Source organism: Felis catus, chromosome C1 (genome assembly GCF_018350175.1).
Source record: "Felis catus isolate Fca126 chromosome C1, F.catus_Fca126_mat1.0, whole genome shotgun sequence".
Taxonomy (NCBI): domain Eukaryota; kingdom Metazoa; phylum Chordata; class Mammalia; order Carnivora; family Felidae; genus Felis; species Felis catus.
This window is the reverse complement of record NC_058375.1, coordinates 99,220,329-99,236,444: the sequence shown is the minus strand read 5'-3', so window position 1 is coordinate 99,236,444 and position 16,116 is coordinate 99,220,329. Positions and strand designations below refer to the sequence as shown.

Below are 16,116 nucleotides of genomic sequence, written 5' to 3'. Positions count from 1 at the left end.
AGGGGCGGCCGAGCTCCGGGCCGTGGAATTTGCTCTCTGCGCCCAGTTTCCAGGCCTGTTTTGCCCAGCTGAGCTGCCCAGTGCCCGGGTGTGCTGGGCAGCGAGGGAGCCTCCGCCTGCGAGGTCCAAGGCCGGCTGGTGTCCTAGACAAAGCAAGGGTTCACACTAGGACAGGCTTGAGGTTGGAGCACTCTGGGGAGGCCCCAGACGCACTGGTGCCTTCCTTCACCGCCACTCTTGCCCACGTAGTAGAAAGTTGTATATGAACAAAACGTGTGTGATTCGAACCAGGATACCAACGCACTAATGGGAACTACACTTGTGGGATGGTAGAAGCTGTTTTCAAAAGCATGGTCTTCCCTTACTCTTTATAAGGACATGGTTTCACAGGCAAGGATTGGGGGACGGAGCACGAGTCTGTTCTACCTTCCCCATCAGCAAGCCCAGAGATGGGGCAGCTCTGGGTTGGTCCAGTGGCCGAACGGCATCGTCAGCCACCTGTCCCTTCACTTCCTCCTCTGCCTCCTCACCTCCTGACCTCGTCCTCGGGCTGTTCTCCTCCGTCAGAAGACAGCTGCCACATCCTCGAACCACAAAAGCCAGAAGCAAAGAGAGATCACGTTTTCCCTGAGTTCATTCTTAAGACCGAGGGAAGCTTTGCTAGAAGCCTTTCCCCGCGGACTTTTCCTCCTGCCGTGTTAGCTAGAACGGGATGCTCTGTCCAGCCCCGGTGGGATCGCTGGAAGGGGGATGGCATTATCAGGATGCGCTTGGATGAATCGCACTGACTGACTTCACTCAAGATCCACGACCGCTGACCTCAAGGAGGCCCTTCCGGCTGCCTGGCAACACACGATATATTTATTCCTACGGCAGCACTTCTCGGACGTGAGTGTGCATCAGAGTCCCCTGGGGGCTTGCCAGAGCACAGAAGGCCGGACTTGGCGCCACGGGAGAGCTGGAGTGGGCCTGAGAATGTGCATTTCTGGTGAATTCTCAGCTGACCCTCGTGCTGTGGGTCCCGCCGGCACCACACTTTGGGAACCACTGCTCTAGATCACTGGCAGTCTTACTGTCCTAGACAACACCATTGGCCTCCTCTTCCTCCTCAAACGTCTTAGCGCTCCCCCTACGTGCCCCTCAATCTCGGCTGACACCCTGCGGCCTACTTCACTGAGAACAGAAGACCACCCGCTCCCGCCATCATGACTAATGTACACTTTGGTTTCCCTTCTGCTGCTATGGGTGAACTGCCTTGCTCTGATTTAAGGCCCGTCCTACATCCGTGTGCTTGACTTTATCCCCTCTCTCCCGGCCGGGCTCATCCCTCCAAAAGCCGTTCCCCTCCCCAGCAAACCCGCTCTGCCCTATTTCCATCCTCAAACCAAACGACAACAACAACAAAACAACAAAACCCCCAAACACCCCCTTGACCCCAATCCCTCCTCAGCCATTAGCTCAGTTGTGTTTCCCTTTACAGCGGAACTCTTGACATCTCTGTACTCACCCCCGCCCCCCTCGCTTCCTCTCTTTCCTTCCCTCTTGAATCCCATCCAGTCCAACTTCGGTTCCCACCTCTCTATTGCAACTGCTGCTGTCAAGGTTAGCCCTGACTTCCCGGTTCCCGATTCCCGGAGTGATGTCTGTCTCCATGTTACTCGGCTCGTCAGCAGCATCTGACACAGCCTGTCACTTCGCCCTCGGAACACCCTCTGCTGGCTTCTGGCCCCTGATCTCTCTTGGTTCCCCTCCCTCCTCTCTGGCTGTTCCTTATCAGTCTTTTTTGCAGAGCGTTCTTCATTTCACTGGCCTCTACCGGGTGGAGAATCCCGGATAGAGTTCGGGCCAACATGCACCCTCTCGCTTCTGCAGTTTCAGCTACCGTCAGGATTTGAAATGCCACCTACAAGCTGTGACTCCCAAATTTATATCTCCAGCCTGGATCTCTCCACCGAGTTCCAGACGCATGCATCCCGTGGCATGCATCTCCAGATATATTAACGGGCACGGCAAAATTAACATCTCCCAGACTGGGCTCCTGCTTCTTCCCCGGCAACACAGCACACACATCCACGAGGCTTCTCCTTCCTGCTCACAGCACATGGAGCCTTCGTTCTCCAGCTCCTCACGCCAAAAGCTGGGAGACATCCTTGCTTCTATTCTTTCCTCTCCCACCCTGCAAGCAAACCATCAGCGAATACCGGGGGGTCTACTTCAAAATGTACCCGGGATCTGACCCCTGATCACACAGCTTGTGTTGCCCTGGCCTCTGGTCCAAGCCACTCTCATTTCCTGCCTCACTGTTACAAAAGCATCTTGACTAATCTCGCTTCTTCCCTGGCCTCCTCCCCCCTCCCACCCCTCCATCTATTTTCCACAGAGCCAGCCAGAGTGATGCCATTAAAATGTAAATCAGATTATGTCATTCTTCAGCTCAAAATCTCACTTTGAGCAAAAGCTGAAATCCTTACGAAGGCCTGCCAGGGACCTGGCCCTGGATACTTCTCTGATGTCACCCCCCACTCCCCACTTCTCTGCAGGTACTCTGGCCTCCTTGTGGTTCCCTGAACACATCAAGTACACGCTCACTTTCACACTTGCTGCGACTCTGCCCCGGGTATCCCTCCTGCAGAAATCTCTGGGTCTAGCTGCTTCCGCGTTCTGCTCCGATGTCTCCAGCTTTCCCTGACATGCCTAACTGAAATAGGATCGAATCCCTATCCTCACCTTCCACCCCAACACTTTCTCCTTAATTTCCCGGTAGCACATATTGCCTCCTCACATACTAGATACGTATTTGTTTATCATCTATCTGCCCCCCTCCCTACCACTCCTGGAATGTATGCAGCATGAGGGCAGGGAGTTTGAGCCTTTAACAGGCCCTTAGTAAAATCTGATGAATTAATAATGGAAAGGGGAGATCCCACAGTAAACCAACACATAACTAAGTTATACTTTGGACCCCTCTGAGTTAGATCAGTGGTAGTCAGTCCCACAGAGCCCTGTCACCTCTGTATTTCCAAACTGAGATTCTGGATCTACAAGGGCAAGAAACAGATGCTGGGGGGTGGTATACCTCTGTGGGTACTGCCATCCAGAAAGACCCAGCCAGCCAGCCAGCCAGCCAGCCAGCTTCCTTCAAAGCTCCAGCTCCAATTTTCTGAGTCCTGGGCCCTCGTGGCAGAGTCTTTCTGCAATGCAGATAATTCCTCCCTGATGAAGCAAGTTCACAACCCCTCATTTTTTTCTACATTCTTTTCCTCAAAGCTGCCCACCCCTGTATGCACAGCCAAGAAACCTTCCCAGCAGAGTTCACCCTCTCCTTTCCTGCCGCAAGATCCCTTCCTGCCACGAGAGAACACCCAGTTAAAAGAACTTGATCAGCCAAACTAGAATCCTTTTGGTAACTGTGTCTAGCCATAGGATAAGCACCTGTACCTTGACAAGAAAACCGACCATTCTGGCGGGAGACCTCCTTCTGGTATCGGCGTTAATGTGACTTTTCTTCTTTCAGGTGAGCCAAAACTTTTCTCTCCTCCCCCGACGATGGTGTTCTTTTGTGAAAAATAGAAAAATGCGAGAAAATAAAAAAATAAATTTATAAATAGACACATCGTACGATAAGAAAATAAAACAGAATAGAAAAACACAACATCCTGTGCAGACAGCAAGAATCCCCATGAGGAACTGTCTTGCTTGGAGCCTCGCCAGTGTGGCATTTAATACATGCCTGCACCACTAAGTAGACCTGCAGCGACCTCCCCGGGTGATTTTTTTTTTAATTTGCCACGAGAGACCCCACTTCATGTTTTGGAATAATCCTACAGATCGTGAGACTGGCAAAAGGTGACAGAGGGACCCAACTGGAAATGAGACACAGCAGCAGCCTGAACCCTGCTTCACCTCCACTGAGTAGGACTAAATTGAACTAATTGGACAAAGACGTAAGGCAAGACGTCTGGATCTCCGGAAGGGGTTAGGAAGACTTTCGTTATCTTGCCCATGGTAATGCATCGGCATAGCTGGTTTAGAACAAGTCACCTGAAGAGGAGGTGAATTCCAAACGCACTGGGAGAAATGGATTTTGCTGAGTGAATCCTCACTCTCCACGCAGTGAAGAGGAAGAAAAACCCTTTAGGCAAGAAACTATGAGGCAGTTGGGAGCATTTAGTGTTGATTGGGTATCAGAGCACTGTGAAAGAGGTAATCAATACCTGAATTCCAAATAGCAACTTCATCCCATCTGGAACTAGGCCAAATGCTGTGCAAATGGCCTGGGGCCACCCACTGGCAGGAGTGAAGGAAAGAGATTTAAAGTAGTGGGTACTCCTGACAGTTAAGCGATTAAGTTTCCCTTTACTTGTGCTTGAGTTGGGTATGTCAACATTTTTTAACAGATGCAGAACCAGCCAAAGGTCAAAATGCTTAATAAACTGCAAAAGTCTACAAAAAACCAAAAACACAAAAAAATGTACATACGAAACCTGTTGGATTTTGTTTTCTAGCTACTATTTTCCAATTCATGGTTTATGTATTAAAAAGCTAAGGTGATTCCTGTGCTACCAATGTGTCACTGGCCCATCTCAGGTAAGTCATTATAGCTTCTATACCTGAAGACCTCTGCTCATCTTGTGATCCTATCAAGATTCAGGTGTCCCTGAGGAATCAACACTCAGAACTCAGCTCAAGAGGAGAGCTTGTCAAACTCCTGTGCCTTCAAATCAGCTGGGCAATCTTGTTAAAAGATTCTGACTGCTTGGGTCTGGCATGTGGTTTGAGAGTCTACATTTTCTAACAAGCTCCCGGGCAAATGTCAAGGCTGGTCCAGGGATGGACCACACTTGGAACAGCAGGGCTTTGGGCTACACAGTCTGTGACCTGAGTTCTGTTTTCAATGATAGGATTTCTGAGGACGTGGCTTCAAAGTGTAACTGGTTAGATTAGTTGTCAGGAGCAGTGGTTCTCAGAGTGTGATCCAGGGACTAGTGACATCACACGGAGCATGTTAGAGATGCTAATTTTCTGGTTTCTAAACCAGAAACTCTGGGGGGTGGGAACCAGTAATCTATGTTTTAAAGAAAATGTTTTAATGTTTATTCATTTTTGAGAGACAGAGCGCCAGCAGGGGTGGGCAGAGAGAGAGGGAGACACAGAATCCAAAGCAGGCTCCAGGCTCTGAGCTGTCAGCACAGAGCCCGATGTGGGGCTCGAACTCACGGACCGCGAGATCATGACCTGAGCCCAAGTCAGAGGCTTAACTGACTAAGCCACCCTGGTGCCCCAATGTTTTGATAAGCCCTCCATGTGATTCTGGAGGAACGGCGCTCCAGAACATTAAAATCACCTGGGGAGGGGCGCCTGGGTGGCTCAGTGGGTTAAGTGTCTCACTCTCGATCTTGGCTCAGGTCATGATCTCATAGTTCTTGAGATCGAGCCCTGCATGGGGACTGTTTAGGACTCTCTCTCTCCTCTCTCTCTCTCTGCCCCTCCCCCCGTGCTCTCTCTCTCAACACAAATACATAAACATTTTTTTAAAAAATAAATGAAATCACCTGGGGAGTTAAAGCAAATCAAGACCTGGGTCCCATCCCAGAGAATCTAACTTTTTCATTCTGGGGTGGGACCCAGGCATCGGGATATTCCAAAGGCATCCACGGAGATCACTGTCAAGAATAGTTGGCCTAGAACAGAAAGCTAATCCTGCTGCAGTAGGAGACTTAGCTGGAAAGCATCTGACTGAACCACCACAGACTGGTCGCAGGCTGGATGTCTGTCTGCACGGTATGCACTCCAGCTCTCCAGGGTGACTGTGTCCGAGTGGGGATAATGCAAAATCACTTCCTCACTGCTCACCCTGCCATCCACCCTCATCCCTGGCTATTGTCTCCTTTTGCTCGTGATGTGTCTGGCTGGAACCTACCCCCTTTCCCCCACCCACCCCCCCCCCCCGCTGTGCTGTCACCAGTTGAAAGTTTCACCCATCGTTAAAAGCCAGTATCAATCCAGATCTTCAGAAATCCCTTCCTGAACTCTCTTGCCAGATGAGATTTACCCTTCTGTAGATGTTCACCGCATGCTGTCTGCAAGTCTTATTTTCTTTTTCTTTTTTTAATGTTTATTTATTTTTGAGAGAGAGACAGAGCGTGGTAGGGGAGGGGCCGAGAGAGAGGGAGACACAGAATCCAAAGCAGGCTCCAGGCTCCGAGCCGATGGCACAGAGCTTGAACTCACGAACCGTGAGATCATGACCCGAGCCGGAGTTGGGCGCTTAACCATCTGAGCCACCCAGGCGCCCAAGTCTTATTTTCTTATACTACCTACATTTCTTGACTCTTGCCCTCTGTCGAATTGTAAATTCTTGGACACCCAGGATGGCATAGCCCTCAACTTTGCACCACTTCTGTCAGTGTAAGTGCTTCACTGTGAACCTAGTAGGCACCCAGTAAACACCTCCTTGAATCTGGGATCAGAGCTCCTGGGTTTGAGGCTTGCCTTTGCAATTAGGGCTTGTGATCCAGGTTGTTGGATGTCTCCTAGCCTCACTTATCTGCAAAATTAGGATGTTGAACTAGATGATCTTTTAGGGTATCTTTCAAATCTCAGATTTGATGGTTCCGTGTAGTCTATGCTGATTCCTGGAAAAAGAAGTCTGATACTGGCTGCTGTTTGCTGCTGGGTCAGAGATGGACACAGACAGATGGGGTCTCTTTCCTCTCCTTGTGTTTCTGGGCTGCACTGTGACTTGACTGCACCCGAGGGGGCACTGTGGCAGTTCTGGGCACAGAGAATGGGTGTGTCAGGCAGGGCTGGAGTGAGGTAGGGGGAAAGAAGGTGAGGAAGAAATTTGGAACGTTGGGACCCCAAAGGAGGGCCTTCAATCTTGGCTTTACGAACATCTGATGTCAGACACCTGAACTGTTCTGTTGGAAGACTGGCCATCTTCCTCGAGAGCCCATATGGAGAGGCCTTGGGTCTACGTGGAGAGAGACGTGCCCCGCAAATCCAGCCTTAAAGCCATCCCTGCCAAGGTGCCAAGTATGCAAGTAAAATTGTTTTGGACCCTCTGAATCAGCCACCACTAGCCACAAGCCACTGCGTGATCCCAAACCATCTGGAGCAGGAGAATCACCCAGCTGAGCCCTGCCTCATTCCTGATCTACAAAGTCACAACACATAATGAAACGGTTGCTGTTTAGGTCACCAAGTTTAGAGGAGCCTGATTAGGCAGCAATAGATAACCAGAACCTAGCATTACTCTAGGTGACATTCTATGCGCTTTAGCAAGCAAATACTCGACACATGTCGGAGAAAATACACATACATACATACATACATACATCCATCACATGGGCTTGGAAGAGTGCAGGCCATTTTGTGCTATTCCCACTGACTTTGATTCCGTGAGGCAGTTAAATGGGCTGTGGATACGTTTCGAGAGCAAAATGCACAACCGCCGACAACAAGGGCCTCCCTGACAGCTGTGTGCTTATGATGCGGCACCAGGTGCGATGTTGGGACTTGTTAGTCACAGAAGGAGCCAGGGAATTGCACAGAGAAGGTGGAGCCCTTACAACAAAGAGGGCTTTGTCTGCTCCTGAACACAGTGTGGCCATCTCCTGGAGGGGGGCGGCGGGGGGTGGGGGGGGTGCGGATGTTCAGCGTAGGGAGAGATCTGCAACTTGAAAAGGGGGATATTACTTTCTCCTCTCCCCGACTAATGTAAACCTCCCCCGAGATCTTTTGTGCAGTTATAATAGGGACACCTTCAGAATCACAGCCTCTTTTTCTGAACGTGTTTCTTATGTAAATGCTGCATCAGAGAAATTTCCCTCTGCTTTACACTTGAATTCTGCTTTTAAAACCTGCAAAAAAGAAACACAGAGAAAGACACCTTGAAAATACTTTGGGTTTCATCTCTTTTCCATTTTTACCTCAAGCTCCCACAGTTTTTTTTTTTCTTCTTCTTCTTAATCCTTGTTCTTCAAGTCAAGCATATTTTAAAAGCATCCTCTGTTGAACTGGGTAAAGCAAAAAAAAAAAAAAAAAAAAAAAAACGGATGATACCGGTACATTTAGGCTGCCTGAATATACTAGAAATACAAGGCACTTGATAGTGATCTAATAATCCTTAGAATGTCACAGTGAAGTCACAGTGAAGAGCAGGGGAGTCAAGGGACATTTAAAGAGGTGGCATCGGAGGCCTCGGTGCACCCCTCCCCCCAGCCACAGAGCTTCTGGGGGCAGCACTAGGGAGAGGGGGAAAAAAGCCCAGAATCCGTAGGTATCTCTTAGGAAGGTTTTCTTTTGTTCCCTGTCTCCCTTCCACTTCCCCACCACCTGTCCCTAGGGAGGACCCACCACCTGTGTAGTGGTTTTGACTCGCCCACAGCGCCCCCATAGGGCGACTCTCAGACCGTCATACACCGCCTTTACTGTACTGATTCCTTCACACCTATTCACCTGCTTGGAAACAGCAGCGATGATTCCGTGTCCGTATCCCTGCACACAGCAAAATACTAACAACGCACTTAATGGATGAATGGGTTTGGATTCCAAGTCCACTTACTAGCACCACTTTCTTGGGCAAGTTCTTTCCTCGTGAAGACCCGGGTTTCCTTCTCTGTGAGATGGGGAGACTAACAACCACCTCCCTCGTCGTTGTGAGGAATCAAGGGGGTAACACTTGTGACGGGCACGGCAGCACACTGGAGGCACGCAGTAGGTCCACAGGTCAGATTCAGTGACTCTCTCCCAGACCCGCCGACAGATGGAAGGAGCCTAGCCTCTGTGCGGCAGGGGCGCCGGGAGGGTTCGCTGCCCCCACGGTACCGCTCCGCATTCCTGGCTGTCCCTTAAACCCATTCCCTCAGGGACCTGTCCTGTAACCTGAGGCTCAGATGCTGCTTACAAGGCAGATCTCAGGGAGGGAGGAGAAGGGAAGCGCTTCGGGCTGGTAATCGGTCACTGAAACCTCAGTGTGAACTAGTCCCCCATCATCCTTCCAATGGAGGAGTGAGGTAGACGGGACAGTGAGGCAGGGGTGGGGATGGAATAAGGAGAGGGTGAGGAGGGCGTTGGGAATGTTGGGGCGCAGAAGAATCCGGAGCGGCTGCCTGGTACACGGGAAACATTGCCAAAGTCAGAGAGAGATCAGGGTTCAAGTCTGGACTTTTCCAGCTGCTGGAAGTGTGGCTGGAGGCAAGGTACTTAAGCTCTTTGTAGTTTTCTGATCTGTAAAATGGGGCTAATTTGGGGTACGTCTGAGGGTAGAGGGAGGCAACCTGGAAAGGGCTTAGTCGGTGGTGATCCGGAGGCGCGCTGGGCGCCGAGGACTGGGCCCTGCAGGCTGGATTCACCACCGAGCAGCAGGCCAAGGAGGTGGCCCCTCTAGATTGCGGTTACCGTTTCCCTTCTCTCGGCTGGATCTCCCGGGCTCTGCTCTTTGTCTGGGGCCAGCTGTGCCCACAGTGACAGCCACCTACATTCATTCGTTGTGAGAGAATGCACCTTCTCCCACCTCCCACCCCGAACGGGGAGCAGAGGCGAGCCTACGATACGCTTTCCTTCCAGCTCCAGGAAGGAAAGGGTGAAACATTCCACGGTCCCCTAGAACGCTGGGAGAGAACACCGGTAGGTGGGAGGCACTTCAGCGGCGGGGGCGTGGGGGGCGCCGCGGGCGGGGGGCTGCGGCGCGGGTGCGAGCGGGGCGCGTCCCCTGCCCCCGGGGCGTCGTTAAAACCCCGCTGGTCCCCCTCCCTCGGTCCCCGGCGCAGTCCTCCGGCCACACCGGTTTTCTCTTCCCACCCCAGCCCCTCCCACCGCTCCTGTGCCCAGTCTCTGCGTGCGCGAGCCGGGGACCGCGGCCCCCACCGCTGGTGGGGGACAGAGGGAGCGCGAGGGCGGGGGCGGCAGTGCGGGCGAGGCCTCTGCCATCCCTCTCCTCGCCCCACCCCTGGCTCCTCCTCCTCTTCCTTTCTCTCCCCCCACCCCACCACCCCAATTACACCCTTTCTCCCGGTGCGCTACCTCCTTCTCTCTCCACCTCCTACAGCCTCCCGGTCTGGACCGCCCCAGGGGGAAGGCCGGTGCCTTGGACCCCGATCCCAGCACCCCGCTGACCTATTCTCGCTTTGCAGTGAGAAGGAGCTCTAAAGACCACTCTGCCGCAGGCCCCGGCCAGCAGGTCCCAGTCGGCCTGCTCCTGCTGCTGAGATCCGCAGCCTGCGCCCCTCTCCCGGGCACTCCACGCCCCAGGCACTGCCCTGTGTGCCCCGTCCAGGGTGGCCCCCAGGCCCGGTAAACTAGACAGGCTCGCAGTCCCCACCTCTGAGAGCCACATGTTGGGGAAAAAGGGAACAGTAACAAAGCGAAGTCGCCGTCCCCGCCTGCCCCTGGGTACAGACACTCCACGGAGCTCACGTTGTTCCCTGGGCCCGGAGCGGGCAGCGGGGGAGGGGGTAGCTGGAGTGTCGGGGTACTGCACCGCGATGGATGGAACTGGAAGGGAGCCTCTCACATTAAGACTGCGGGTCCTTCTGGCGAGGCCGGGCCCCAGAGCAGAGTGGGGCCTCATCCAAATTCAACCTGGCACTCTGGAAGCCTTTGACATTTCCTCTGCGGGAAGAGGCTCCACCATAGGTCACATTGCTCTAGGAATGGGGAAAAAAAATCGTGATCTGAACTGCGGTGCAGAGTGTTTACCCAAAATCTTATTAAGGTTTATTTTTAGAGCCTATGTCGGCTGGCCTTATCACCAGAGACAAATTCTAGAGGGGTCTCTCTGTTCTCCTGACCTTTAAGAAAAGACTTCAAAGATGAGAGACAAGCAGGGAGAGGCAGGCTCTGTCCTGGGCCGAGTCCACCACGCAGCCGGTAATGCCTGGCCGGTGGGAATCCTTTCCAAGGGGTGAAAGGCATTGTCCAGCCCTTCTTCCAAGCCTAGACACCACAAAAGACAAGTCTCCCTACCCGCTCCCATCCCATTCCGGCACCGTCCCGCCTCCAGGCGACCTTGGGAAAAGGCCAGACTGACCTTGGGGGTCGTCTCACAATAACAATTACTAGGTGCCATTACTGTCCACAGGCTTCCCCTACAGTCGCTCTTTTAATTCTCGCCTTAGTTCGGTCATTATCCCCATTTTACAGATTGAAAAAGGAAGGCACAGGTGTTGAAGCAATTCCCCGGAGGTCATGGAGCTTTCGGATTGTTCTCTTCAGCACAACAGAGTTCTGGCCTGGAGGCACCCTGCCCCAGCCCTCAGGGGCCAGAGAGCAGTCTGGAAGATGGCCACACCCAGGCGGATCTGGCCACAGGCCCCGAGGCAGGGCCTCAGGCGGTATGGATTGCTGCAGCAGAGGCAGGGACTTGGCAAGGCACTGTTGCAGCCGTGCCCAAAGCTGCCTCTCCCTGCCAGGCTGCAGAACCCATCTCCCACGTCTGCGTCCTGAACGGCCACCGCTTTCCTAGGACCCCACCACAGCAGCTGGGTGTCTCCCTCTCCGTCAGACTCCAAGGAGTCACGGTTTTAACGGCCCCCAGTTCGCCCAGCTTTGCCAGGGGGATGTGGAAGGTCTGAGTGAAATCCCCAGAGACCTAGAGGGGTGGCTGGAGAGTGGCTCAGAGAGTGACTTGACTCCCCACTGTGAACCAATCAGAACGACTGGGGTGGAGAGGGCCCTCCCCCAGGAGTTGTGCCCCCTGGGGTTGGGGGGAGGAGAGGCTTGATTCAAAAGGAGATGGGGGGGGGTGGTGGTGGGATGCTGAAATTCATAGAGGGAGGGACTCAGTCCTGCCCTGGCTCTGGGGACTCCTCGGCACCGTCCTTTCTTTGGCTCAAAAACTGTCCCATACCACATGTTTGCCAGCTCCCTCTGATGTGGCCAGGGGAGGAGGGGGGCGGGGAGGACAGTCCACATGGCCGGAGCAGAGCAGGGGAGAAGAGCAAAAATCCGTGGGAGTGCCAGGAAAGCTGGAGGGGCTGTCTCCTTTCCTGCAGGAAGGAAAGCAAGGCCACAAAGAACTAAACTGCCTCCTGGTGCAAGGCGGGGGGGGGGGGGGGGGGGGGGGGGGGGGGGGGGGGGGGGGGGGGGGGGGGGGCCGGACCACCTGGGAACATTGCCTTAGCGCAGCAAGGGAGGGAGGGCCAAGGTGGCCTACAAGCCACAACTGTGTTGAGGGCCACCAGGAGAGTGTGCCCCACCCGCCCCCCACATGTGGCTATACAGCTATGTCCCTCCAGCCTTTCAGTTTTTCATGCCAACTTTAACACACTTGGTGTCCACATTGGAACATACCCATATTTGGACATAAGCCCCCACGCGCATCCATACTGGTGGGCAAAATAAAACACAAGTGTAGCCATTAGTGAAGGTCACCGTCGTGAGATACACATTTGTCCTTTGACACGGAGACAGGCTCAGCCCCAGAGATATACCCCGACAGACTCCAAGACGTGTCAACTGGGCGTTCCTAGGGAGGGTCACCATGGCCCACTGCTGGCTGCGCCCAGACAGCTGGCCCCAGAGCCCAGTATCTGGCACCTCCATGGCCACAGCTCAGTTGCTCAAACCAAGGCTGGTCTGGGAAGCTCTGAGAATCCGAGGAATTGCTCTGGAGATACTGGGCTTCCTAGAGGGGTTTCAGACACTCAAACTGTGGGGTCACCTGAGAAGCTCTGGGAGCGTCCTAGAGGGAAAGGAAAGTTTTATCTAACTTTGGCCTAAAACTTCCACGAGGTCAGTGCTGATCAACAGTGCTCCTCGGCCCCACGGCGTCCCCTGGCTTGGATGCCAAGGATCACGGTGCCCCCAGTTCGCTCCGTGTGTAGATAGATCCACACAGGAAAAGCACAGACCTGGAGGCTGGATAGTGCGGGTTCATAGCCCAAATTGTGGAGTCAGATGGCTGGGTCTGAATCTGTGCTCTGCCACTTACTGTGTGACCCTGGGCAAGTTACTTAACCTCTCCAGGCTAAGCTTCCTCAATTGTGAAATGAGAGCAGTGATAATCCTTACACCCTAGGACTATTTTAAGAATTAAATGGACGCAGTTGAGCGAAGTGCTTAAACAGTACAAAGCAAGTTCTAAGAACCTGGGTAGTCCGGTGAGAGGGTCTGGGGCCCAAGGGGCAGGCAATGGGGTGTCTGGGGAGTGGAGGGTGGCCCGGAGAGAGGCGAATGGTCAGGAAATGACCACAGACCCGAGTCTCTGTGTGTCAGCTTGAGTATTCTGGAGGGAAAATAAATCAGAGCGTATTTCCTCAGGGAGCACGGTGTGCTCAGCCAGAAAGCCGCAGAACACAGGAACATTCTCTCATTACGGTATAATAATATCCAAGATAATGTTCTCCTTTCACAGGAGCCCAGAGCACTTAGAGATTGCATTGTCAGAGTCCCACTTGCATGGGCCCTGGGCTGGGTGGCTGAGACTGCCAGTGCCGGTCCGCTGCTGTAGTGGGATGACAGAACCTGGGCCACGGGCACTGTGGGCCCAGCCGCACTCAGCAGAAGGGCTGTAGCCTCCGTGCTCCCGCAGCAGGTCCGCTGGCACATGGCCGACCCGTGGAGAGACGACTGCCCTTGGAGGTCCTCACCAGCTTAGAAAAGCACAGAGGCCTTGGAGGGGCTTTCCAGAAGCAGGGGATCTCTCTATGCTCACTGCACTGCCAACAGGAGAAATGGGGGGCAGGGGGTCTAGCCCTGAAAGTTGGCACTTACTTCCCGGCAGCCTTTGCAGGCTATGTCTGTGTCTAAGGTCCCCTGAGCCGGGGCAAAGCAGACAGAGGGAGACCCCACAAGAGAGGGCAGGAAATGACTTCTCTTCTGTCCAGTGCAAGCCCTCCCTAGGCTGTGGACTCTGGGTGAAGAAACCCAGGTGGGCACAACTCACGGGTGACAGCCCTCTGCCTCTCTGGTGGTTGTGCTCCAGGCTGGACTACACATGCAGGCAGAGGCGTTCTTTGTGTGAGGAGACACAGACCCACTGAAGGATTGCATGAGCCCAAAGAAATTTCAGACACCTAATGACTTGAGAGGGTCACCGAAGCAAAGAAAAGTTGCCAAAGATCGGTATGAGTCGGGTCCCGGGAAGGCTCACTACTTTTCTCCTCTTTTTTTTTTTTTTTTTTTATGTTTATTTTTGAGAGACAGAGAGTGAGTGGGTGGTGAGGGACAGACAGAGGGAGACACAGAATCTGAAGCAGGCTCCAGGCTCTGAGCTGTCAGCACAGAGCCCGATATGGAGCTTGAGCCCAGCAACCGCGAGATCATGACCTGAGCTGAAGTTGGACGCTCAACTGACCGAGCCACCCAGGCGCCCCTACTTTTCTCCACTCTTAAGCCAGGTTTGATGTTTCCCTTTTAGGAGAAAGACAGAAGCATGTGATTCCTGAATTAAGAAGTTCTTCACGCCCCTATTCCAGACCTCCTGCCTGCCTGGGCTCCCATGCAAGCCCTCGTGCTCAATGACTCCCTACATGCCTTCGGCGAAGAGTGGCATAGACCCATTTCCACAAGTCATGGCATAGATCCATTTCCCCCACACTGGCAACTGGCACCAGGGAACCTCATCGTCTTAGCACCTTTTGCCTGGATTTCTGCAAGGTCTAGGTCTCGTATGGAAGTCATGAGACAAGACCATTGTACTCCTAGCGCTTAAGGTAGAGACAGACACGCAGCAGGTGCTCACGGCTTCTCAACTGCCTCCCTATTGCCGATGGCCAACCAGCGACGGCCCGACGGCAAAGATTTTACCACCGTTGGCCGAGTATGAATTGTGAGCCAGCATGGTTCTGCGTGCTTTGTGTGTGCTGTGTCGTTCGGTGTTGTCACAACCGTCCGGGACAGGTCCTCTCCTTAACCGTGGGTTACGGATGAGGAGCCTGAGGCACAGAAAGGTTAAACGCTTTGCTTAAGGCCGCACAGCTACTAAGCGATGGGGCCAGCATTTGAACCTGGGTAAAGTCCAAGCATCTAGCTGTGAGACACAAGGTCCTTTGGCACGGCCCTCAGCCCTCTCCAGCTCCAGCTCCTGAGGTGCCCTACCTTGGGTCCCGCTAACAGCCTGTGTGTCCCGTCTCCCTGTCTCTGTCTCTGTCTCTCTGCCGAGGCTGTTGTTTCTACCTCACCGTCCCCCCGACCCCCTCCATCTCGCCACACCACACCCTTCTCCTGGCTAATACCTACTTCTCTTTCCAGATTAATTTTACCGGCCACCTCTCCTTGGCAGGCTCCCCTTATCTGCACTCCCCAAGTCCCCAAGGCTGAGCTGGGCATCCCTCTTTTATGCCTCCATAGCAACATGTGAACACGCGTAGGGCCCCATCACTGCACAATGGCGCTTGCTGTTCCGGTGGTTTGTTTTCTCCCACACGTGACTGTCGTTCCCTCGGACAACAAGGATGTCTTCTCCATCATGGTGTCACCAGCACCTGCACCTGCACCAGCACCTGCAGACTTGGCAGGAGCACCTGCCGAGTCTATCACTTCCCCGCCTCCTCCTCCCCCCAACCCTTTGAAAACACGAGAGCCATCCTTAGCTCGAGGGTCACACACACGCAGGCCGTGTGCCACGTTGTACCTGCGGTTCACGGTTTGCCGGCTCCACTGTCGTTGGGCAACGCGCCTCCAAACACAAAGGTTACTAGTCAGACTGATTCGGTGATTTTTCACGTAAGGGCCATACTGGCATTTCAGGCCAGGGGGGAGGGGGTGGGCGGATGTTTTCGGTGGTCACAGGGACTGGGGGTAGCGCGTTAGCATCGATCGGGGCCCAGAAGCTGGGATGCTGGGCATCTGGAGGTGCCCAAGGCGGTCCCACTGGGCCATCCCCTGAGGAGCACGGGCCGGCCGTTGGACGCTTCTCTCTCACTGCTCTCCGGTAGCAGTGAAACGGCCTCGGGGATTCACTGACAGAAAAGACATTAGAGAAGCAAATCCATCTCAGAGCCAATTATTTAGGTAGTAGAGACAGGAGAAATGAGAATGTAAGCCTCGAGGCAAGGACTCTCTCAGGTTCTTCGTGGGATTCCTGGCACAGTGCGCAACACACACAGGCCTCCGTGTCTGTGAATGTTTCACCCGAGGAGCCTGAATGGAAGCAGGGATCACTTAAAATGG

At 53.6% G+C, this 16,116-nt stretch overlaps 2 protein-coding genes across 23 annotated transcripts in view; one reads left to right on the top strand and one right to left on the bottom strand.

The window, feature by feature from the left end:
- MAB21L3 (mab-21 like 3) overlaps nt 1-16,116 on the bottom strand; it is a 137,247-nt gene that overhangs the window by 29,794 nt on the left and 91,337 nt on the right. For all 14 annotated transcript variants that reach the window (XM_045033323.1, XM_045033324.1, XM_045033325.1 and 11 more), the window contains one exon: nt 3,439-3,554. In XM_045033323.1, the coding sequence (XP_044889258.1) occupies nt 3,439-3,554 (116 nt within the window). The remainder of the gene's footprint in view (nt 1-3,438; nt 3,555-16,116) is intronic.
- Nucleotides 8,153-14,786, top strand: LOC109502552. Of its 9 annotated transcripts, none has more exons than XR_006582913.1 (6): nt 8,175-8,277; nt 9,571-9,630; nt 10,052-10,296; nt 11,146-11,336; nt 13,928-14,067; nt 14,363-14,786. XR_006582913.1 is itself a non-coding variant. In XM_045033332.1 (6 exons), the coding sequence occupies exons 1-5, from the start codon at nt 9,081-9,083 to the stop codon at nt 14,020-14,022; spliced, it is 714 nt and encodes a 237-aa protein (XP_044889267.1). In that variant the 5' UTR covers nt 8,284-9,080; the 3' UTR covers nt 14,023-14,067; nt 14,363-14,786. The 9 variants fall into 9 exon arrangements, 3 of the variants coding, with proteins under 3 accessions (XP_044889267.1, XP_023114801.2, XP_044889268.1); XM_045033332.1 differs by lacking the exon at nt 8,175-8,277 and adding an exon at nt 8,284-9,203; XR_006582917.1 differs by lacking the exon at nt 10,052-10,296.